The following is a 24550-nucleotide window of genomic DNA, read 5'->3' on the forward strand; positions in this document are numbered from 1 at the left end:
TAAAAATATTTATTTACTTGGGTGTGTCGGGTCTTAGTTGCAGCAGGCGGGCTCCATAGTTGCGGCTCGCCAGCTCTTTAGTCGTGGCATGCTAACTCTTAGTTGCGGCATGCATGTGGGATCTAGTTCCCAGACCAGGGATCGAACCTGGGCCCCCTGCACTGGGAGCGCGGAGTCTCAACCACTGTGCCACCAGGGAAGTCCCTCACTCTGCTTTCTATTACCAAATACTGGTGTAACTCTTACAAGTTTGTGCCTAAACTATTAGAACTAATCTGCCTCGACCTTCCTTGGGGTTCACCCATCACTTACCCCAACACACAGCCTACTCAAGGCATGTTGACCCTGCCCTCCACCATGTTCCCCTAACACTCCAGGTCTTTCATAAGGCTACATTTGCACCCCAGGGAAAGCCAGCAACCTTCCATGCCTGGCAAACCCCTATGCGCACATTCCAAGGCCAGTTCAATGTCACCACCTTTCTCCAGCCTTCCCTTGGGCTGAGTTAGTGGTGTTCCCTTTACTGTGGACACATAGTACTTCATAGAAGTTTCCATTCAGATCAAGCCAGACAACATTTTACACCTGTTGTGTAAGAGGTACACTGTGCTGAGAGCTGGAAAATATAAAAATAACTAAGACCTGGGCTCTATCCTTATGGATATCTTCCAGATATGGAAGGAAATAATTATAGCACAGTGTAACAAATGCAAAGTATCACAGAGAACAGGACAGCTCAGCTGGGGTTTGAAGAATGAAGAGGTTGCCCTCAAATGGTTTTCTGAAACCACCCGCCTTTCACCTCACCCTCCAACCAGTGAGTGCATTAAAAGGACCTATAAATCATGTTTATGTTCTCAGGATCTAGTAGGCTGCCCAGCACACAGCAGGCGCTCAAAGCATTTCTCGAATGGACAAATAAGACAGACTGCACAGTTTATGAGTCATTCCATATCTGGAACAGTCTTCTCAGAATTACTTGCCAAGTGAGCAGAATTGTGTGGAACGCCTGCAAAACGATCAAGAATTCACAGTGACGATGTAAATGAGGAAGAAGAGAGAAGACGCTTGTCTCCCAGGTGCCTCTAAGACCCTCCCTGGTTGGCCTCATGCCTAGTCCCTGGCCAGCTGCCCCCGCCCCCACACACACACAGCAGCTCACTGGTCCTCAGGCTCCACCCCCCACTTCCTCACCTTGATCTTCGCACTTGCTGTTCCCTCCACGATAGCCAAATATTGCCCTCCTTCACCTCCACGTGTTGGCTCAAATGTCACCTATTTAAAGATCTAACTCCCTTCCCTGCTTTGTTTTTCTCCTTAGCACTTATCTTACACACTAAACATTTTGTCCACGTGTTTGATTTTCCAACCAGAATTTAAGCTCCACAGGGGCAAGAACTTGTCTCTTTTGTGCACCTCTTCATGCCCAGCACTTAGAACGGTTCCCAGCACAAGGAGGCACTCAATAGATCCTTGTTAAATGACGAAGTGAGTGTGTCAGAACTACTGCGTGTACGCAACGGACAGAGGTCAGAAGCGTAGACCCTGGGACCAGGCTGTCGGGCCTGATCCCTGTCTCCACCAATTATTAACTTTGTAACTTTGGGCAAGTTGCTTAAACCTGCAAAACCTCAAAATCCTCATTTGTAGAATGGGAGTAATCACAGTACGTATACTTCATGAGTTGTGAGAATTATCCATTCAGAAATCTTAGAACAGCTTTCATTAGCATTCAAAACACCTTACTAGTATTACTTTTCTTATGGCAAGAAACATTGAGATACGTTCTTTAAAACGTGGTTTAACTACATCCAAATACAGAAACATCTATAAGCAACACATTAAAGTTGGCTTTTAGAAATAGTTATTAGATGATCATTTCTGGGTTTTAATAATTAACTTCTGCAAGCGTGAACACATTTCTCATACTTTTGCTTGCTATCTCTCAAACTCTTGCCTAGAAGGGCCAAAATGATACAAAAGTAAATTGAAATGATTTTAAAATCAATCTAACACTAAATGAACAAGAAATCAGTTCACAAAAACAACGGAGCAGGAAAGAAGAGAAACCTATAAGGGTAGGCAAGTCATTACAGGTTTGGGATGTTTATTTTACTAACCGACAATAAAATTAATTAACAGGAAGGTTTACCCTTTTGAAATGGTCTTCAGTTTTCTTCTAGAGAAACATCTCTTTCATGAGGCCTTTCTTCAGGCTCTGCTATGATCAGATGGGCCCCTGAACATTCTTTTCCTCCAAATCCTAAAGCGCTTAAGGGCCTTTTCCACACCCCTTACAGATCCCTTTGTGCCGCTCGTTGGTTGCTGCAGGAACATGCATTCACCCTCCCCAGGCAGTTTAAAGGAGCCCCAGGGCGGGGGTTGGGAGGGTATATTTTGTTCTATTTCCGTAATCCTACCTGGCTCAGGCTGGTCACTGGCAGGTCAATTACATGTGTGTATGAAGGAACACACATATTTATAATCTAAAACCTGGTAAGAACTGGTATTACCTCTGAAAGAGGGTGGCAGGCGCTCTCTGAAGGTGCCTGACTGGATCTCAAAGTATTTCCTAAGCAGTTATTTATTCAGCAGCGTGAATCTGCAACGACCATGTAAAATCATTTACATCATGGTAAACTGATATCTAACGTTAACCAAGAGCTCGACAAGAGAAATGCCACAGTTTCCGAAGTATCCAGCTGAGTGTAAGAATTTGAATTTTTCCAAAACTCACGATCAGACTGAAAGTGTTTCTTTAGACTAATAACGTGAAGGTTACGAGCATGGACTCCAGAGTCCTGTTACCTGGTCTGAATGTACTACCTCTGCCACTTTCTAGCTGCATAACCTTGACAAATTATTTAACCTCACTGTGATCACTTCCTCTTCTATAAAGTGCAGATAAGCCTCACAGAACTCTTATGAGGATTAAATGAATTTATAGGTGAAATGATAAAGACAAAGCCTGGAACTTGGTAAGCATTTAATAAGTGTGAGCTTCTATCACTGGCATTATAATTATTGTTAGAAATAGTTTTCCTTGCTTACCTCATCTTATTTAATTAAGTGGTTGAAACACATACATACTCCAAAGAAACAAAGATAGTTTAGATCTGGTTTGTTATAATCACTTATAATCTGGTTTCAGATAAACTTCCAGATTTTTTTTTTTTTTTTTGCGGTACGTGGGCCTCTCACTGTGGCCTCTCCCGTTGCGGAGCACAGCCTCAGGACGCGCAGGCTCAGCGGCCATGGCTCACGGGCCCAGCCGCTCCGCGGCATGTGGGATCCTCCCAGACCGGGGCACGAACCCGTGTCCCCTGCATCGGCAAGTGGACTCTCAACCACTGCACCACCAGGGAAGCCCCAAACTTCCAGATTTTTTTAAGGTACTTTTTAATTTCCAGTTTTAATGAGATGATTGACATACATCACTGTGTAAGTTTAAGGTGTACAGCATAATGATTTGACTTAACGTGTATTATGAAGTGGATTACCGCAGTAAGTTTAGTTAACATCCATCACCTCATTTAGATGCAATTAGAAAACTTTTTTTCCCCTCATAATGAGATTTACTCTTAGGACCTACTCTCTTAACAACTTTCCTATATATTACACAGCAGAGGTAACTACAGTCATCATGCTGTACACTACAACTGCCAGACTTTGACAAGTGAAATGGAAAAGTGCCACTGGGTTTAATTACAATTCTTTCTCATATTCATTTCAAAGCTTCAAGAAAATGGCAATTTCAACTCCAGGTCTGGTTTTCTACTTAGTTCTCTGAAAGGATTTATTGAAAACCCCAAGTTGGCTGGAACATTTCTGCTGGTTACCTTTCAGGAGACTAACTTTGTATGAGCACAGAGGCTATCCATTTGGTTTCAGTTTTCTAAGACACAAACACTTCATTGTACAGTAAATGGCAATATGCGCTCAATGATCCAAAAGCACATTGTTTTTGCTTCTTGATTTTGTTCTACTTTTAACTCTGTGACGATTAAGTTTCCTGTTCTCCACGACAAAACACCTCTCAATCTACTGTGAGCGTCCAAACAAGTTAGTTGCTAGTAATATTTTAAAAACATAACACAACATAATCAAGTTAGTCTTCCAACCATTAAAATAAAAAAACTCAAATGCAAATCCACAAAATTTCTGTTTACACTGATTTTTTTTTCCATTTATATATGGAAAATCACCAGGTAAGAGATAATTTAGTTTTTAACTTGGATTGAAAACTCTGAATGCATAGCTTAGTTATTAAGCTTATTTATACAGGTTAATAAAAGCTCAATAAATTTCCTGTCTTTTCATTAAGACGAAGCAGACCTAGTTTTCCCTCTTTAAGGCATGGCATTATGTAGCATAAAGTAAAGGGACTCCAAAACTGTGTCACTCCTTGGTGGGATCATCTACATAAAAGAATCCCATCATTTACAATACATCCTGGGTACTGGCCTAATTTCTTAAAAGTGTGCGCTTCAGGTTTTCTGGGATTCGAGCACCATGTGGTCCAGAGAATCACACTAGTAGCAGCCACTACTCAGAAAATTAGGTGAGCTCCAAATTGTCCCTAGAAAGATAAGGACTGCAAAAGCTGACGGAGCCTGACATTCTCCAACCCTCCTACTTCACAGAAGCCCAGGGAGCGGAAACGACTAGCTCATGCAGCTCCCTGAGGCCATGGCGGTGCTAGAACGCAGCGCTTCTAACAACAGGCCAGGATGCCAGCGGCCAGGGCCCTCTGGGCCGCCAAGCCACAGGTGCTGCTGACACCCGAGTAGGAAGGGGCTCCCCGTCCTCTGGAAAATCCATAAGCCTTGTATGGCAGCAACAGTAAGAACCAAAGCTTTGATCTCACTTATGCCCAACTCCCCAAACTGTGGCAACATCCAAAATGAGGATTGTTGCTTCTCCCAATGTCTTCAGTGCCTCTTCTGTTTTCCTCCCAAAGGATGAACACTTCGAGCTGACAAATTCCTCCTTCCCACTCAGTTCCTCTGGGGATGGAAATGGAAATGTGTGCAAATCCCTCTTCCGCCAGCCATGCCTCTTCCTGGGTTTGCTCCCCAGGACCCTCAAGACCTTGGTGCACAAGGCCTGATTTATTTAGGCCTGAACCTAAGTAAATCACCCTTAAAACACATCTGCGTGTTATAAGCTTCTCACACGACAGCTTCGTAACAGGACTGGACAATAAAACCTAAAAATACTGAGGTGTAGACAGGTAAAGAGATCCCCTGAGGATTTAGTTGGTTTTGTTAGTTTCTGCAAAATGTTCTCACATGTGTGAACACATAAGTCTTGAGGCACTTTTTTTTTTCCCAGACCATTCAACAGCAGTCACTATTTTTAATAAGGGAACTTACTTCTAAATCTATCTGACATGCCTTTCATTTGCTCAGTGTCGTACCTGCTCAAACGAGGGGTATTCCCTGCAGTGCTCTGGTCAACTGGAACGGCCAGCAGGCTTTTTGTTTTAGCCCCTATGAAAAGGGCTGCCTTTCCCATTTCCGGTTCTTATTTTAACACAGAGAAATGCAAACCTCTGCCAATTTAGGAAGACATTTACCAGCTACTTTGGAGGCTCTCAGATTTTATAAATCGAACATGACTTTACTGCTTCTAATATACAAACCAACATAAATCAAAGTTCGTAGTAGAAAAGTTTAACTTCTTAGTCACCCTCACATCCCTGAAGATTTTATAATACATCTTTCCGTAAAATTCAAGAAAAAAACTAGTCTCTTCATACATGATGTGGGCACATTATGAAACTAGTATATCACACCAGGATTATTAAGCAGTTAACCATTTGTAAAACATTTAAAAGTAAAATGACAGACATTACATGAAATTTCTAAAAATCTTATATGTTCTGGTATAATGTTATAAGTCATAATTGTAGTTATTACTTTAAAATGTATATCTTAGAAATAACTAAAAAAAAAAAAAAGAAAAAAGTGAAATGACTCGTATATAACCAGTGCCCAATTGTGTGTGTGTGTGTGTGTGTGTGTGTGTGTGTGTGTGTGTGTGTGTGTGTGTGTGTGTGTGTGTATGCATGCTTCTGAATAGCTTTTACGTTGCTTTATGCACATCTCTCTCTCCCCAACTAGCCTTTACGTTACTCAAGGATCAGGGCTGTGTCTTAGACTTCTTTTTCAGTCTACCCTGTGCAAGATGCTGGTCCACAAAAGGCTAAATGCTTTACTGACACAATGCATTAGAGCTCTATAACCAAAACCGGTCTCTCTGCTGCCTGATAGGACTAATTTTACATTCAAATAATTCATAAGCTGCTATAAAACACAACTGAATTATTTTATGCTTACCAGAACTGGACACACGCCTTATCCTCTGGGGAGATACGGCTCGATCAGAGTTGAGATTTCTACTGTCACTATTCCGCCTCAAACATGAAACAGAAGGTCCCACTTTGGCTTTCGGACCAGGTGTTTTCCTCAAAATGGAGCAGTTGGGCTTGGCTAGACTCCTACCTGAGATGGTTGCAGTTTTTGAAGCAGACCCCTGTGGAAAAAATAATGAAGGTTTCAGTCCAGATCATACCTTCCCCACACCACCTCCTGGTGGGGTTAGGTATGCAGAAAAACACAATTTCTGTCTAAGCAGATATGCCAGATGGACATTTAGTTTTCATTTTTACTATAAAGAAATTTAAACTCTTCATAGTTTACTCTTTGATTCGTCATGATCTGCCTTTTGTCCCCATCAGGGAAACTGTTCCCAAGGTGACTGATGCCACAAATCAAATTCAAGCTACAGCGTTCAGCCCTTTCCGTAGAGGCCCTCTACATGGTCTCCAACGCCGATGATTGCATCATCTTTCTTTGGTTTCTCTCACAGAGCTCTCTCCTGGTTTCCCTTCTATCTGTCTGGTTATTCCATTTCTGGGTCCTGCTCTTCTATACCTTCAAATGCTGGTCATCACAAGGGTCCTCAACTTGGCCCTTTCTCACCATATACTCTCCCCACATGATCTTGTCCACTCTTTCCACTGCCACCTAAACACCGCTTTATCCCAAGTCCTCATGTCCAAGCCAACACTCTCTCCCGAGTTCCCCACATATTCAGTTTCTTTCTTCCTCTGCTTCACTTAGCATCCATCAGGCACCTCGACCTAACAATGTTGACAATAATATTATTGTTATTTTTACTGATCAACCTACAGACCTTACAGAATGAAAAATAAGTGCGAAATGCACATATCAATTCATTTAATCCTAATAACCCTACAAGGTTGATACTTTCATCATACTGCATTTCACAGCAGAAGAACATGAAGCAGTTTCTAAAACTCAGATTAATTTTACCCGTCCATCTCAAAACTTAGCTCTTCTCATATTCACCACCATGTGCCCAGGCACCCAACTTACACAATGAAAGCTATTTCTAGGGGCTTCCTTTCTTACCTCCTAAGCCCCTCTGGATGTCATTCTCACCCTTCTCCATCAGCCTTAGTACAGGTTGCATCATTTCTGGGATGCCCGGAACCATATCCAATTCACCTCCCAGTCCGCTGCTAAGGCAATCTCTCTCAAGTCCAAGGAGGCTTCCCTCCATCTCCCAGATAAAGTCGACTCTTCCAAATAACGCCTTTTGGATGTGGCCGCCCTGCCACCCTCTTCAGCTTGCTCCTTACTGTTCATGGTTCTGCACCCCCAGCTCCCATGATACTCACTACCCTGCGTCCCCTAAATGAGAATGTTTCTTCATCTTTGTACATGTTATTCCTTCCACCCAAAATACCCTTGCATTCATCCTTGATCTTTAAGCTTCAGCTAGTGACTAACATGCTCTCTCCCCTAGAAGCCTTCCCTTCCTTGACAACTCTCCCCATCGCCACCACCCTACTCTGCCATGAGCAGGATAGGGAGTCTATACACACTCCCAACTGAGGACCTAACAGTCCCTTTTTGTTTACCTTCTAATACTACCCACTGTACTAGGCACTAGGTTTGGCCAGGGGCTGTGTCTTTCCTTCTCTAAATCCCAACCATCACTGTCATATAGAGCACAAAGTAGTCACCCAATAAAGGTTCTCATTCTACGTGTAGGAAATGAGAGCCTGAGATGTGCTCAAAGAACAAAGTTCAACACCATAAGCTATAATTTGTATTCTCCCATTAAAGAAAAATTGAGCCTCACAGAGACTAAGTAACTTGCCTGAGGTTATTTTGCCAATGAATGGACGGAGCTACAATGTGAAACCACATCAAACTCCAAAATCGATGCTCCTAACCTGTACGTTGACTATTCCCCACCAGGACCATTCTTTCTTTGCTTAATAAGTCATAAGTGCAGGACTTCTCTGGTGGCGCAGTGGTTAAGAATCCGCCTGCCAATGCAGGGGACACGGGTTCGAGCCCTGGTCCGGGAAGACTCCACATGCCGCGGAGCAACTAAGCCCATGTACCACAACTACTGAGCCTGTGCTCTAGAGCCCACCAGCCACAACTACTGAGCCCACAAGCCACAACTACTGAGGCCCGCATGCCTAGAGCCCGTGCTCTACAACAAGAGAAGCCACCGCAAGGAGAAGCCCGTGCACCGCAACGAAGATTAGCCCTGGCTCTCCACAACTAGAGAAAAGCCCACGTGCAGCAACAAAGACCCAATGTAGCCAAAAATAAATAAGTAAATTTATTAAAAAGTCATAAGTGGATAATTTCCCTTAGAGATACGTAAAGCCCCATGTTGATGACATACACTAGGTGGATTGAAAACTAAATTAAATAGGGCCATATCCTAAGAGAACACTGGAAAGCAACATAAAATTGGCCAAAAAAAGCAGGCGATGGACACAAAGATCTTCTCCCTCTACCATAAAACTGGCTAAGGTAATGCCCCAGAAAAACCTTTTAAAAAGTAAACCAAACTTTTAACCAACTTACAAAGTGAATCTTTAACAAATCAGATTTGTTCTGCCTTTCAGAACCAACATTCCATAGAATTTTGAAAGCCTGCAGTGTGTGGAGCAGAAAGGGCCAGGATTCAAGTCAGGGGACCTGAGTTTGAATCTCAATTTTACAACTTACCAGCTATGTGTGTGGGTTAAGTAACCACTTAGGAGGCTTTAAACTGTAGCTAACAAATTTCCTCTTGTTACTGGCAAGAGTAAATGACAGTGTATAAAGCACCTGAACATTTCTGAGAAAATTAAATGATATAATATACATAAAGCACCTGAGCAAAGGGTTTGGCCCAGAGCAGTCATCGAAAAAAATACCCATTTCTTTCCATTTAGATAATTCACCACCCCTTTTATCTAACATACTATCACCAATATATAACCTCTATAACGGGGAGCTATACTCAACCTGCATCAAATTAAAGTCAAATTCCTTTTCCAACAGAAGCTTTCTGAAGTTTCAGGTAAACCCTGACCAAACAGCTGGGAGGTTGCAGGCAACCTAAGGATTCAGTGAACTCAAGGCCTAATTTGTCTCAAGACCAACAGAGCACGTTGAAAATGCACATTTCTCCAGCACTGTCTCATCACAGAACCAGGGCAGATTCAGAGCCTCCGGGTGCTGCTGACATGACTAAGAAACATAGGGATTTGCCTACAACACGACGCAAAGGCTCACTCATTCAACTCGCTACAATAAATACAATGCCTGTGGCCAGTGACGGTTTGCTGGGCCCCTTCCCCATGATACACGGAAATGTGTCAAGAGGTGAATAGTGATATTAGAGGGAATTGCACATGAAACATTATCATGGGGAAAAATGAGTTTTTAATACTCATCAACAAGTAAAAGTGTCAGTACTGAAAATATGGAAATCCTAACTGCAAGGTTCCTAAGATGCAAAGTGCTTCTTTCTCCAGTACTGGGATCCACTTCAATGTGATGATTCTATCACCTCACTTCAGCATCACACCATAAGCCTGAAAGACAGGCTTTCATTCCGCACATGGGAAATAGAAAGCTAAGACTTATTCTCAATGCACATATCAGAAAAAGTTTTAATTTCAAAATTACACAACCAATTGATATGCAAGGCAAATGTTATTTAAAGAAACTTTATGCTAGGTTTTCTGGGAGTTGGAGATCAGTGCATAATAAAAGTCTCCCATAAATCAAGGAGGAATAAATGTATTGTTTTCATGTATATGTATCTATAAACACCAAACTAAGAATGTTGCTTAGAATTACCAGAGGTTGTCATTTAATTTAACAAAGTATCTAATGAAAAATTGTATAAAATGAGTTTCCTAAGTCTGACTTCCAAAGGACTTAAAAATAAAAATCTGAGTTTTGGGGCTTCCCTGGTGGCGCAGTAGTTGGGAGTCTGCCTGCCAATGCAGGGGACGCGGGTTCAGACCCTGGTCTGGGAGGATCCCACATGCCGCGGAGCAACTAGGCCCATGAGCCACAACTACTGAGCCTGCGCGTCTGGAGCCTGTGCTCTGCAACAAGAGAGGCCGCGATAGTGAGAGGCCTGCGCACCGCGATGAAGAGCGGCCCCCACTTGCCGCAACTAGAGAAAGCCCTCACACAGAAATGAAGACCCAACACAGTCAAAAATAAATTAATTAATTAAAGAGCTCTCAGTGGTATAGCATAAAGAGAAGAAAAGCAGGGAGCAGAATAAAAGTTACAGTGAAAGACCATTTATATACTCAATTTTAAAAAAAAGAAAAAAAAATCTGAGTTTTGAAATAATGAACAGTCTCAGTAGCTTAGACATCACTGCGGTGGGCCATTCTTCCTAAAAGGAAGATTTACTATAAACGCCAAAGCATCTCTAAACTGAACTAGCTCAAGAATATCTTCCTAAAAGGACCTAACAATTCCCTATGCACCCTCAAGACACTTAAAACAGCCCTTTAACACTTCACCAAACTACACGTGTCGTTCCTCTCAGACATGAGCCCTCCACACAGATAACTCCCATCTGCCTTCCTACCCTGGCACCGACCTCCACTCCTGGCCCAGAGGACAGACGTCCAGGAAAAGCCTATGTGGGGCTGGAGATGCATGCAAGTCCCCACTGCCGAAACAGCACTGAGGATGAACACACAAAGCCCAGAGCAGCCTCCCAAATGCTTCCAACACTCAGAAAGCTAGTTTCTTCATGCTAGAGTCAAAACTATATCCATGCTGGAAAAAAAAAAAATCTTTGAACTACATGTGAATTCTTGTTTAAATGGAACCCCCAAACATCTGCCAGGTACTGTATAAAACATACTACCTTTTCACTATACATGAATAAAATAGGTTTTATTTTAGTACCAGGAATCAATACATTAGGACTGCAAGAGACCTCAGACATCTACTAGCCAATCCTTTCACCACTGCATCTCAAAAGGTTTCTTGCCCAGAGTCACCTTAGCTAATCAGAGGCAGAATCCAGAATCCTCCTGTTCACAGGACAGGGCTCCACTACCTGGGGCAGCTTCCTCAACAGGAGACCAGGAATTATTTTTATGTTGATACTGTTTACCAGCACTGCCTAGCCATTTCTCAAATGTGGCCCAATACATTTGTAAGTTCATAAACAAAACATTTATTTTTTCATAAATATAAAATATAATCAGATATTTAACTTCAAATAACTAATTACACTAAAATATTAAAGTAACCTGTTCTTTCAGCTGACTATTAAAAGGGATGTTGATACTCAATACAAAATACTGGACTTGAGGTTTTTTGGGTTTTTTTTTTTCGATATGCAGGTAACCAATTAACATTCTAAAATGTACTGACAAGACACAGAATTACTGAATAACATAGCAATACCTGAAAGCAAATCTGCACACCTAGCTCAGCAATATTATTGACTATTAGTGGATAAGCAATTGCTAATACATCTCTCCGTTTCCACCACCATTTCCTGAAGCGGGCAAAAATTTCACTTACCAAAAACAGAGACCCATAGTCAAAGGTCTCATTCATAATTTCCTTTTTTAGCTCTTGTTTTGCCATCGGTGTCCCATTTTCTTTTTCACCCTTGTTTTCAGGGCTAATCCTATCGATGTTGGAAGTATAGGACATTTGCAAACATTCTGTGCTTTCCATTTTAATAGGGAGTTCACCTTTGATCTTCTGAAAAACGGCAGCCACGGACCCAGTCTCACATGCTGAATTGGAAGAACTCGCTTTGTCAACATCTTCCTGATTCGATTTCACGGCAGGTGTTGTTCTTACAACTTTGTGTGAAGCATTTTTAGAATGAGTTGTAACATGCACAGCCTGGCTCGTAATGAGTTTGTTAAATTGCTGCTTATGTGTCTTGTTATTTAGGATTTCTGCTTTTGTGTCCGCATTCAAGTCAGACGTTGGTGTTTTTCTCAAAGCTGTCGACGGTCTTGAGGAAGACACTGATGAGGGTGATGAGGCCCCAGTTAACTGAGGTCGGGGTGCAGCCTTTGATAGAGTAGGGTCCTTGGACGGTAGCACTGGTCTGGATACAACTTTTGCTTTGACATTCTTGAAGTTTGGTCTTGGGTAACTTATAATTTCAGTTTTTCTAACTTTGCTGCCTAGGGGGCTATTCGTTTTGGTGGTTGATTTTCCTAGATTAGGTTTCGACATGTTCATCGGTGCCCCCTTCAAGTTTGGTAAACGTCTAAGCTCTCGATTACTCTTCTGCACTTTACTCCATTTCTCCGTCGCTTCAATAGGTGAGAGAGAAAAGGTTGCGTTTGTGGGTTCTAGGACTGGCGTGGACATGCAAACTATGTTATTTGTACTAATGACCATATCATCTGCATCCCAAGTCAGTTCAAATGATGAAGCCACCTTTTGTCCCGGCGGGCTATTCGGTATCAATTCTATGGTATGATTCCGGGTTCCCAAATCCTTTTCATTAGAGGCAACTGGTGTGTCTTTAGCCACAGTGACTTGATGTTCTGGGTCCAGCACTTGGGTTTTGCTTTTATCAAAAGCTGGCACCAGTAAAGGGCATTCATCATCTATAAGACAATTGGACACTGTTTCTCTTACATTTTGGCCCATTTCCTTTTGCCCATATGAGCTCTGTGAATGTCTCTCACTATTTGGTTCATCTTTAGATGAACAAAAGAACTCTTGTAATACAGACCCACTGGGAACATCCATGCCATCAGAAACTGGTGTTAGAGCTTGTATCTCCTTTTCTCCGCCTAGTCTTTGCTGTGCCCCATCTGGGTACTCACTGGTGACCCTTCCCGAAGAACAGTGACAGTGATTTTCAGTATCTGGAAGAACCACATCAGTTTGCATCACCATGTCAGAAAATGCTGTGTAAGTTGTGTCTTGGGCCTGTGATGCTGTAGCTTGAGGGTTTTCGAAGCTGTCTCTATCGTAACTCATTTCTCTCACATATATCTTATCAGAATGGGAAGATGGAGGAACGCAACAGGATGAAGATGTATTTCTACTTCTCATGCTGGTTGGCTGCAGGCTTGCAGTGGTAGGCAAAGACTGACTCTTTCCAGTGGTGTCATGTGTTATGAAGGTACAGTTAACATTATCCACTTTCATGTCAAATGTCTGGTTTAACGCCAAGGCAGTAGGGCTTCCTGTACAGTTCAAATCATCATCGTTAGGATTCCACACGAAAGGCAGAGATGTCTCAACGCTCTGGTCCTGAAATGATTCTAGGGAATGACAACTGTTACGCAAATCTTTGGGTTCCTCTGTATTTACAACATGTGCAAAAGACAGACATGTGGAATCCTTGTGCATATCTAACATCTCCTTACTAACAAAATCACTTGAAGACTTTTGGTGTTCAAGTACTTCAACACACTGAGGGTTTAAAGAAATATTTTCACCAAAGGCCACAGCAGAGTTGGTTTCATAATCAACCACCATGTCATCTGGGTTGGCAGAATTCCAACTCACATTATTGGTTGAAGAGTTTTGGGTACATGGTGATTTTTGGTTGTATGCATATGTGTTTCCATTTTTATCACTGATAAATAAGGACTGCAGTTCATCTTCTGTCTTGTCATTTGAATTATCATCATTCATCCTGAAATATTAACTTTAAACCTCTGCCATTTTATTTCTTCTTTAAAACCTTTTAAATGAGAGGGAAGGAAAATGTGTCCATCTAAGTTTTTCAGCACAGTTGAAAGTTTCTTACTCTAAGCTGTCTTGAACTTGAAATGATTTGTTGTTCCCTGGAAGAAATAAAATGTTTCACTCAAGTAAATATTACAAAATTAACAAGTCATCACTTGATTAATTTCAATTGCTTTCTTTTTACATTTAAAGAACCTACAACTATGGACAGGGGTGATTAAGATATTAGCTAAAGAATCACCCTCTTTTCAAACATACTTTTTCATTTGAGGAGGCAGAATGGGCTGCTAAAACTGCCCCCTCCCATCTGAGATGCCTCTGCCCTCACTCACCATAATAGAGAAGGAGGCTAAATCTGACAATAGCCTTTCCTTCTTTTTGGTTGACAGAGTGACTACTGGTCCTAATTTACCTAGGACGGTCCCAATTTATGCCTGTTGTCCCAACATAATTAGAAATAATGCCCTTTTCATTTTCAGAAAAGTCCCCTATTGTTTCCATGAAGAATGATTTCCAGACAGATTAAGCAGGCACAGCACATAAGCTAAAGATCAATGAAGATTTAGGGCCCTAGCGTTTCTCTTCCCCATTTTCACTGCCTTTCTCAAACACATTCCATTTCAAAGTTGAAAAAAAGAAAAGCTGTTGATTCTTCAGAGTTAAAGTGGTATTCTATTGAAAGTACCTAAAAATGTTGAACAGAGTTCCTGTACGACACAGCAATTCTCCACTTAGGTATCTACTAAAATGAAAGGAATACATCCAAAAATTTGTACACCAATGTACATGGTTTGGTCCGCCCTACGGGCCACCAAGAAAAAAAGATGTACATGCTTTGTAATAGAAGCATTATTCATAACAGCCGCAAAGTGGAAGCAACCCAAATGTCCACTAACTGGTAAACAGATAACAAAATGTTGTGTACCCATACAACGGAATATATTTTTCAGCAAGAGAAACGAATGGAGTATTGATGCATGCTACAACATGGATACAACGTTATGACTTAAAATATAAATAAAAGAATATTATAAGCAAAAGTAAAAGAATATATAAGTAAAAGAAGCCAGTCACAAAAGACTACATATTATGGGATACTATTTACATGAAATGTCCAGAATAGGCAAATCTATAGAAAGCAGATGGGTGGTTCTCTAGGGCTGAGAAGGGGCGCGAGGGAAGGGAATGAGGAGTGACTGCTGATTGGAATGTGTTTATTTTGAGGGTAATAAAAATGCTCTAAGGGTTATGATTATGGTGATGGTTGCACAGAGCTGTAAATATACTAAAACTATTGAATTGTACACTTTTAAAAAATCATTAAAAACAACCCATGAGGGGCTTCCCTGGTGGCGCAGTCGTTGAGAATCTGCCTGCCAATGCAGAGGACACGGGTTCGAGCCCTGGTCTGGGAGGATCCCACATGCCGCGGAGCAACTGGGCCCGTGAGCCACAACTGCTGAGCCTGCGCGTCTGGAGCCTGTGCTCCGTAACAAGAGAGGCCGCGATAGTGAAAGACCCGTGCACCGCTATGAAGAGTGGCCCCCGCTTGCCGCAACTGGAGAAAGCCCTCGCACAGAAACGAAGACCCAACAGAGCAAAAATAAATAAATTTAAAAATTCACGACATTTGTCAATATTAAAAAAAAAAAAACCCACGAAAGCTTTCAAATCCAAGGATTTTTGCAAAAAACTAAAATTTTATTACTCTTTTGATTATACTGAAGTGCTTAAGAAAGGCCCACATATTCAAGCTAGGACTGCAAATACCTCATATAGATATACATTCGCTTGAACTGACTTTCTAATCTTGGTATTTAATGCCAACCAGGTATCATGGTTCTGTTCTGTAGAAATAAAATATCCATGAGGAAAAAAATGACATTCTGTAACCTAGAAGTTTGTAAATTAAGAGTAGATCTCATTTTTCTATTTTGCAATCTTTTCTCTGTATTCAAACATACTTCAGTGACCTAAATACAATGAGGAGAATAGGAACGATAGAAGAACTGAAAGGATCAGTATCTTTGCTAACAGTGCTCCTGATTTCCAGCCATGCATCCTGAAACCAGCTTTTACCAGGGGCAAGAAGAAAGGCTGCAATGTTTATGTCAGCAGCACGCAGGCACATGCATACAAGAGATTCTGATCCCAAAATAAGTGCTATAGGATTTGTATGCTGGTAGAAAATTTAAAGTAGTCTCTTTTTCCCCACCATAGCTCTTTAGGTAATAAAGAAATCACTGAAATAACAGATTTTGGCTAGCACCTTAATAAAAGTTTTTATGAAACACAAATTATATTTTTAATCCTCGGGTATAAAACAGGTTAGAGCTAAATGTTTAAATCAGGAAGTCGATTTATTCATTTTTTGGAGTTACGTGGGGGGCGCATAATTTCACAAAGCATGGAATATGCTGCACCTTTATGTTTCCATAAGGCCAATACTCATTTACGAGATCCTGGGATAAACAGATAGGAGCACTGCAAACAGAAGCATTTAACAGAAATCACAGACGTTATCTGCCTGGATAAAGAGAGGCATTAAATTCAACTGATGGAGCTTTACTTCCTGAGCTCCCCCTTTCAGAGTATACAAAATATGATTTTAAAAAAACTGAAAAAAGCCAAGAAAATGGTTCGTATGTCAAAGCACCTCAAGTTATTTTTTAAATAAATGTATAATAGGATAATTTACACCACCAGTTCCATGTCCTTCTATGTTTAGGTTGTTTCTAGATTTATTTATTATTAAATATTATTTATTTATAAACAGCACTGCACTAAATATCTTTGCAATCTTTGACTACCTCTGATTGTTGCCTTTGGAAAAACTTCCTGGAAATAAAAGCATTACTGAGTCAAATGATGATTTTTGAAGGCCCTTAAAATAGTTTGTCAAATCATTAATAGAATAAAAAGGCAGGATTATTAACAATGTATGTATTAATAAACGTATATAACCTGAGTTTTCTTTAAAAGCTTGTGCATTTTGTTCAGCGTTGTCTCCCAAGAACTTTCCCAAGCTACTGTAATAGAAAAACATTTCTAACAACTGTGAAATTCCACTAAAGTTAAGGTTAAATGTTTTAGATTTATAAGTGAGTAGATTGGGACTTCCCCGGTGGTCCAGTTAAGAATCCGCCTTCCAATGCAGGGGATGCAGGTTCGACCCCTGGTCCGGGAACTAAGATCCCACATGCCACGGGGCAAACTAAGCCCGCGCACCACAACCAAAGAGCCCGTGTGCCACAACTAAGACCCGATGCAGCCAAATAAATAAAAATAAATTTAAAAAATTTTTTTAAATAATTCAGTAGATTACAAAGAGTAATAGGAAAGTAAAGAAGCCATTAGCCTTCATACGACTGCTTAGCACCCTTGTGTTTATAATTCTTTTAAATTCACACATCCAAGAAAAAAAAAAATCCCAAACTCGGTGAGCAAAGCTAACAACAACAACAAAAAAAACCCCACAAAAACAAAATGTATTCTGAAGAAATACTTCAGGAGAATCTTGGTATGAAATACATTTACTGAAGTCTTTTCTACTTTTGTAGATAAGAGTAAAGAATTAGAGGTACAGAGATTTGGGCACCAAACAAATTCTGAAGTTAAGCTTATCAGTTCCAGGATTAGTTGGAAGATCAACCTCAACATTCACTAAGGAAAAAAAAATAGCTTCAAGTCTCCATCTCATCACTACAGACAAAGCCATGGGCAGGAAAGGGATGACCAGGCTTCCCTCAGGAATTTTGTCAAACAAATTAAAAGTTAGCCTTGTTGTCTTATGGCCAATCTCACTCCTTTCCTGATATAAGAATAGTACCTAAATTTCTACCACTTGCTGGACTCATATTCTTTGACTGAATCTCACCTGACCCATGACGCAATGTCTTTATATTTCTATGATTACAATGTAATTTGTAAAGCCTTCAAAGTTACTATCTTGGGAACGTTTTTTACTAAAGCAAAATCAAAGCTGTTTTAAAAAGAGAAAAAGAGAAAAGGTTGGACTAAATCATTCTCACCCAAAGGGTTAATTTCTCAAGTTGTCGTTCAGTAGCATTATCTATCAGAACAAAGTAGAATGATTAAATTTCCTTTTTAAGAGAGCCATTTGGGAAAATAAAGAGATCTTTTTCAGAGAACAATTTGTACGAGAGAGAACAATTTCCCTACTTATTAAGATGTGGGAATCTGAGAGGGTAGCTCCTCTTGAATAAAAAGATTAGCAGAATATGTATTTCTATAATGATGTGTAAGGTTAAAAACTGATAGATATGTACTAAAAGAAATGGTCAATGCAAAGCACTACTAGTGCAAGATTTGAGCTATTTCAACACCTTTGGGAAAAAATAAGGTTAGTTTCTAAATCTTAGCTTAAGAAAAATGATTGTTCCCCACAGATAAAAATCCATTATCATATAATTGAATACATTAACATTGTCATTAATACTGAAAGACATTTTAGAGATCCAATTCAAATTTCCTCATTTTACAAATGAGGAAACCACTTCTAAGAAATAAACTCCATGGCTGGACCAAATTAGTTGCTAATGGCAGCTTACTGTTAGATTATACAATAGTTATGTGCCTTATTTGTCAACTGAACTATAAACCCAGTAGAGGCTTACACCATCAGTAGGTATTTTCTACATCTTCCTATTACACGCAATGTCTAACACAGTAATTTGAACTTAACACAGCTAAACTTGCTATCCCATATGCTAATTATGAAATAAAAGAATTTGTTTCAAGTCACATTTCTCTGAAGCCATAAACAACTTTAATTTTACTCCTTATTTGTGTCAATATATGGCATACCAGTTGTATAATACAATTATAACTTACAGCTTTAAATCACAGAATCATGTCAGTCGTCTTAAGTTTTTAAGAACTCACTAATCACAACCGTAGTTCAGCTCTCGAGGCTTTAAAACCCAAAATATTACCTAATCTTCAATGTACTGTAAAACAAAAAGACACATGCACAATACCTAAACCACAAATTTTATTCTAAAGTCAAAAACAAAGCAGTTGAACAAAAAGTCACCGGCATGTGTTACTAGTATATTCATAAAGTTCTACCTCCTGTTAAAACCATTCAAGGTGGCTAATAATTTTACCCCTTAAGCCTCATCATATTACTTTTTTCACAATTCAGGGTTAAAGTCCTAAATTAGCTCCTGCAACCTACCTTTTGACAAACTCAACTTCCTCAAGCACTGAGCTTAGTAAAGTACGTCTTACACCTAGGAACAAAGTACTGGTACAAGCATACCTAGTCACTGGTTTCCTAAGAGCATAATGATTTCCAGTGAAGCCATTTAAGTAGGGGGAAATCTAGAGTTGGTTTAATGAATTTATAAATGAAGGCTATGGACATTCCACAACAAAGTTGAACTTTAAATCATTTACAAAACAAGTACAAATCAACTGGCTGCTTCTGAAAAAATGCAGATTGAGTCAGTAGGTCACGGGTGGGGGCTGAGATTCTGCATTTCTATCCAGCTCCCTGGTGATGCTGAAGCTTTTGGTCCATGGACCATCCCTGGAGTAGCAAGGATGTAGCAGAGAACTCTGAGAAAAGATTGCCCACCTAGCCAACTAGATCAACACAATAACTGTACTGTCAGAGCTAGTTACCCTCACATCCAACTTTATAATATGTTCTCTAACTGGAAACAGACGTCCCTTACTTTTGAACCCTTAATTTATGCTTTTGCACTTCCCTCTCAGATAGCTAATACTCCCTCTATGGAAAATAACTGAAAATTTTTATAGTCATGGAAGATGTTGCTTCTAAATCCTACTTGAGTTTATTCCTTCCATGTGGAGGGAGTTCAGTGAGTGTAACATTCCTGCCTTTTTTCTGTCCTTTTACTCACTCCAACCAGAAGCAAGAAAGTGACTTAAATGGATTCTGTAAATTCAGGAAGAACTAGCTGGGCAAGGACTAGGATAAGGTGAGGGTACCATTTGCCTTGGGCACTAAATATAAGACAGTCTCAGTAAGAGTCCCCCCGGAGCCTGAGGCAAGGGAAAAGTCAGTAATACTGACCCTGTCTCTCCTTTAAATTTTTGAGATTCTATTCATCGTGGATTTTTTTTACATGAATTCTGATTTTTAAAAATAGTGATCGGGGCTTCCCTGGTGGCGCCGTGGTTGAGAGTCCGCCTGCCGATGCAGGGGACACGGGTTCGTGCCCTGGTCCGGGAGGATCCCACTTGCCGCAGAGCGGCTGGGCCCATAAGCCATGGACACTGAGCCTGCGCGTCCAGAGCCTGTGCTCCGCTACGGGAGAGGCCACAGCAGTGAGAGGCCCACGTACCGCAAAAAAAAAAAAAAAAAAAAAAAAAAACAGTGATCGAGGTAAACAACATTTAAAGCACTAAGGTTTTGCTAGCCTCACTCTCTTCACCCTAGTCCCAGCCCCGCTGCCCACAGAGAACACAAGCTCTCTTCTGTTCCCCACCCCTACCAGGAACAGGCCCTGTCCCTACAGTGGAAAGGGGACAGGGAGGGTGGGAGAGGCCTGCCCTGTTATCTGCACCATAGTGACCCGTGGGGAAGTGTCTCTCAAACGCAGTTCTGTTCCTCAAACTCACTTTCATCTGTAACTGATCTATAATTACAGATGAAATTCTATAATTATCATCTGTAATTATAATTCATCTATAATCATCTATCCACCTTACTCTGTTTCTTATTTCTCAAATGGTTCCTAACCAGAGAGGGGAGGAAGGCAAGAATAATACCCAAGAATCAACAGCCCATCCTGACCACGTGTCGGCCACACTCTGGAACAAAGTCCAGGAGGCCAGGCCCCTGAGGGCCAGACATTTACCTTCAGTTGCTGAATCGGAGGGTGGGGGGGACCACAGAATTCCCCAGGAAGAGCTACCATTGCTGCGGCAACCCAAGGAAGCTCGTGGGGCTTTGGGCTGCGGCTCTGCACCCACCACTGCAGGAGGACGTGCACACTGTAACCGCCAGCTCTGCCACTGTGAAGAGCAGTCGCCGGAACAAGGTTAGTATTTACTGGGCCCCCTCAAAGCTGTAAATATGTTACACTAGGCAACAGACCATGAGAAACAAACAAGGGGTAAAGTGTGCAGGAACAAAACACACGTGGGGTAACTGGGGCTTCTACCGTGGCCAAGGTGGACGTGCTTAGGTTCAAGGCATCGGCCAGAGGTTCGCACTGGTGGCTCGCAGCCTGTATCCCGTAATCCAGCTCACTTTTTCAGCTGGGATGTTGGTTTTAAAATAACACAGACTGGGGGAGAGGCGTTAAGCCTAAGACCATACATTCTTTTGAGCTGAGTGAGAAACTCCAGCGCACAGCAGCACCGTCCTTGGGTGAGTGGCTGTCTCCACGGAAGGGGTCTGCCCAGGTCTGCAGCCTGAGGAAAACGAGGCCTGGGACGCACATCTGCAGCAAAGCCACTTGAGTCTTGGCACCAGGGCAGGCTGTTAGCAGGCCGCCTTCCTGTGCAAGGCGCACAGCTGCACCTTGAACCGCCCCTGGCGGGCGTGTGCAGAAAGCAGAGGCTTCGGAGGGCACAGCAAGGCAGCAGCGGGCCGACCAGCAGCTCGGGTGAGGCTCAACTACAACCGCAGGGAAGAGAGTCGCGACAGGCCCTTTCAGACACTGGTGGTCCACGGAGCACATTCACGGCTCTAGAATGGCAAAGCAGGAGGTTCCTGTGTGTTCCTGTGTTCCTAGAATGTTTCCAGCTTTCAACTGTTAACAACAGATCTGGTAGGTGATACAAATTATCCCGAATTCCACTCTGTATTCAAAGACGACGGGGGGGCGGAAAGTGGATGCGGTGAGCTGGAATCCACATGGCTTTTCCACAGTGTCAAGTCACATCCCCCCAAAACAAAGTGTCTCCAATTAGCACTTGATTGGATAATTAAATACTAGGGGTAAGTCTTCCCTAAGACTCAGGCTTCTTAGATTTAAGTAAATCCAGAGAAAGAGACAGTAGAAATAGCTCTATGACACAAACGTGAAAATGACTGCTTGTAAGAGAGGGAAAGGTGTGTCCTAGACCGGGTGCAGCACGATGACCTTTGGAAACACGGAAAACTGTTTTAGAAACTACTGTTCAGATATAACATTCCCTGCATTACTATTTCAGGGTTAGGGGATTGGGCTGTTTTCAAAATGTGGTAGTTTGGGAAGAGCAAGGAAAATAGGAAACAAGATAGTTCTGTGCCCGCCGGTGTGCTCGTCACACACTGGCTGCTGAATCAGCACAATTTTGCAGTAATGACACCTCTTCCCGTGAAGCGGCCCAGACTGTGGCCGCCGAGAGAACATGAACTCCGCCTAGGTTTCAAGATCACTCTAGCCTGACAGGACCAGACTAAGACACCAGTAAGGATGCCTACTGAAACTTAATTCTGGCCTTTTCACTCGAAGTCTGCAGAAAGTCAGCTCCAGAAGGGCAGGATTTTTCCCCCCCTCTGGTCTGGTTTATTTTCCAAAATATCGCCAACACTTGGAAGAGTACACAGAGTGGTTTTTTAATAAACAGTTGTTGAATTAGTGAATGTATGAAAGGGCCAAGAGAATTTGATTTTGGACTTTAACATATCTGGATTTTCACTTGCAAGGTTGCAGTCCTACAATTTTCCCCTGGGAACATGACAGTGGTAGAGGTTTATGTTTATATTTAGGCATCACTATGTTATTGGCAACTTAACTTTGTCATTGGATCTCATTGTACTTTGTGGGACAACACGGCTGTATATCATCTGAGATCACAACGAGGAAAGTAAAATTAAGCCCTGGGCACAGAGTGGCCAGAGTTGATATAATTAACGCACCCGTCAGAGCCTTCAAACTGTCACCTGCCCAGACATGCTAGGAAAGTACTCAAAGGGACAGTGCTTTCACTGGGGAGCAGCCCCCTGAAGGTATGAGCAAGGCACTGGTTAACCATGGGCTAACCTCTAAGTTCAAGACCAGAAGCAGGGATGCCGGGGGTGAAGCTGCTTGCCGTCCCTCATGGCTCCTTTCATGTGGGAGCCCCATTAGTCTATGCTTCTTGGCTTCAATCTGACCCTTTACTTTCATCCTGCCCTGAGGAAGTACAGGACCATATCCATCTAGGGAAATGGGGAAGAGCAGACAGGGCAGGCTTGGCTGACGTCTGCCCACTGTCTTCTGAGAGTGCGTCCGCCTGTAGGGAGCACAGGACCCCACACTTCAGGAGCAGCCTGGCCATGACTAGGAAAACCGAATTCTGGGGTGGGCTGTTAGGAGCCCTCTTTGTCTCCCACCCTGGAAAGCAGCCTCCCAGGAGCCTTTAACAGGGATGATTTGATAGCTCAAAGGACAGTTATCTTACTCTGTCATACTTCTCCATTGGTCCAAAATCCAGGTCAAGAACAGGGGTGTTACTTATTGGACACTTCAGTGAATATTACATAGTTTTATTTTTCTTTAATTCCTAGCTTAAATCTGACTTCTAGAAGTCCACTTTTTAGAACTGTGGTAAAATATGTGTAAGATTTATCATTCTTAATTGTACAGTTATACGGCATTAAGTAGACTCACATTAAGTAGACTCACACAAGCCCGAGTTAGGCCACTTTTTAAAATCATATGATTTAGGAGAATATTTTCTACTTCTCTGGGAAGCATGACTGACTTAGTATGCTGCAGCGGGTACATTTTTAAACTCCTGTTACAGGATGACCTGTGTGTCTCTAAAAGATATGTTGGGGCTTCCCTGGTGGCGCAGTGGTTGAGAGTCCGCCTGCCGATGCGGGGGACACGGGTTCCTGCCCCGGTCCGGGAAGATCCCACATGCCACGGAGCGGCTGGGCCCGTGAGCCATGGCCACTGAGCCTGAGTGTCCGGAGCCTGTGCTCCGCAACGGGAGAGGCCACAACAGTGAGAGGCCTGCATACCGCAAAAAAAAAAAAAAAAAAGAAATGTTGAAGTCCTCACGCCCAGTACTTATGAATGGGCTTTATTCAGAAATAGGGTCTTCACAAATGTAATCAAGTTAAGGTTAAAGTCATTAGGGTGGGCCTTAATTCAACATGACTAGTGGCCTTAGAAGGAACCCACAGAGAAAGAGAAACGCCATGTAAAGACACAGGGAGACACAGAGAGACCCAGGGAGAAGACAGCCATAGTGAGTGGCCATGTGAAAATAGAGGCAGAGACTGCAGTCATGCTGAATGAACAAGCAGGGCTACCCAGAGCTAGGAAGAGGCAAGGAAGCATCCTCCCGCAAAAGCTTCAGAGCAAGCACGGCCCTGCTGACACCCTGAATTCGGATTTCTAGCATTCAGAACCATGAGAATAAATGTCTGTTGTTTTAAGCCAACCAGTTTGTGTCACTTTGTTACAGACTAGTACAACTCCCTTCTAGAAAATCAGTGCATCGTTCAAGTCCTTTTACAGATTGGTTGTTTGGAATTCAGAACACAGTTTCCATTATTAAGAAAAACACACACACATAAACAATGATTA

At 41.9% G+C, this 24550-nt stretch overlaps 1 protein-coding gene across 6 annotated transcripts in view; it reads right to left on the reverse strand.

Annotated features, from left to right (window-relative positions):
- MTUS1 (microtubule associated scaffold protein 1) overlaps positions 1–24550 on the reverse strand; it is a 158909-nt gene that overhangs the window by 91676 nt on the left and 42683 nt on the right. For all 6 annotated transcript variants that reach the window (XM_067721570.1, XM_067721569.1, XM_067721565.1 and 3 more), the window contains 2 exons: positions 11895–14143; positions 6342–6537 (listed from right to left, as the gene is read on the reverse strand). In XM_067721570.1, coding sequence (XP_067577671.1) covers positions 6342–6537; positions 11895–13991 — 2293 coding nt within the window. In that variant the 5' untranslated portion in view covers positions 13992–14143. The remainder of the gene's footprint in view (positions 1–6341; positions 6538–11894; positions 14144–24550) is intronic.

The sequence above is a fragment of the Pseudorca crassidens genome, chromosome 21 (genome assembly GCF_039906515.1).
Source record: "Pseudorca crassidens isolate mPseCra1 chromosome 21, mPseCra1.hap1, whole genome shotgun sequence".
Lineage (NCBI taxonomy): Eukaryota > Metazoa > Chordata > Mammalia > Artiodactyla > Delphinidae > Pseudorca > Pseudorca crassidens.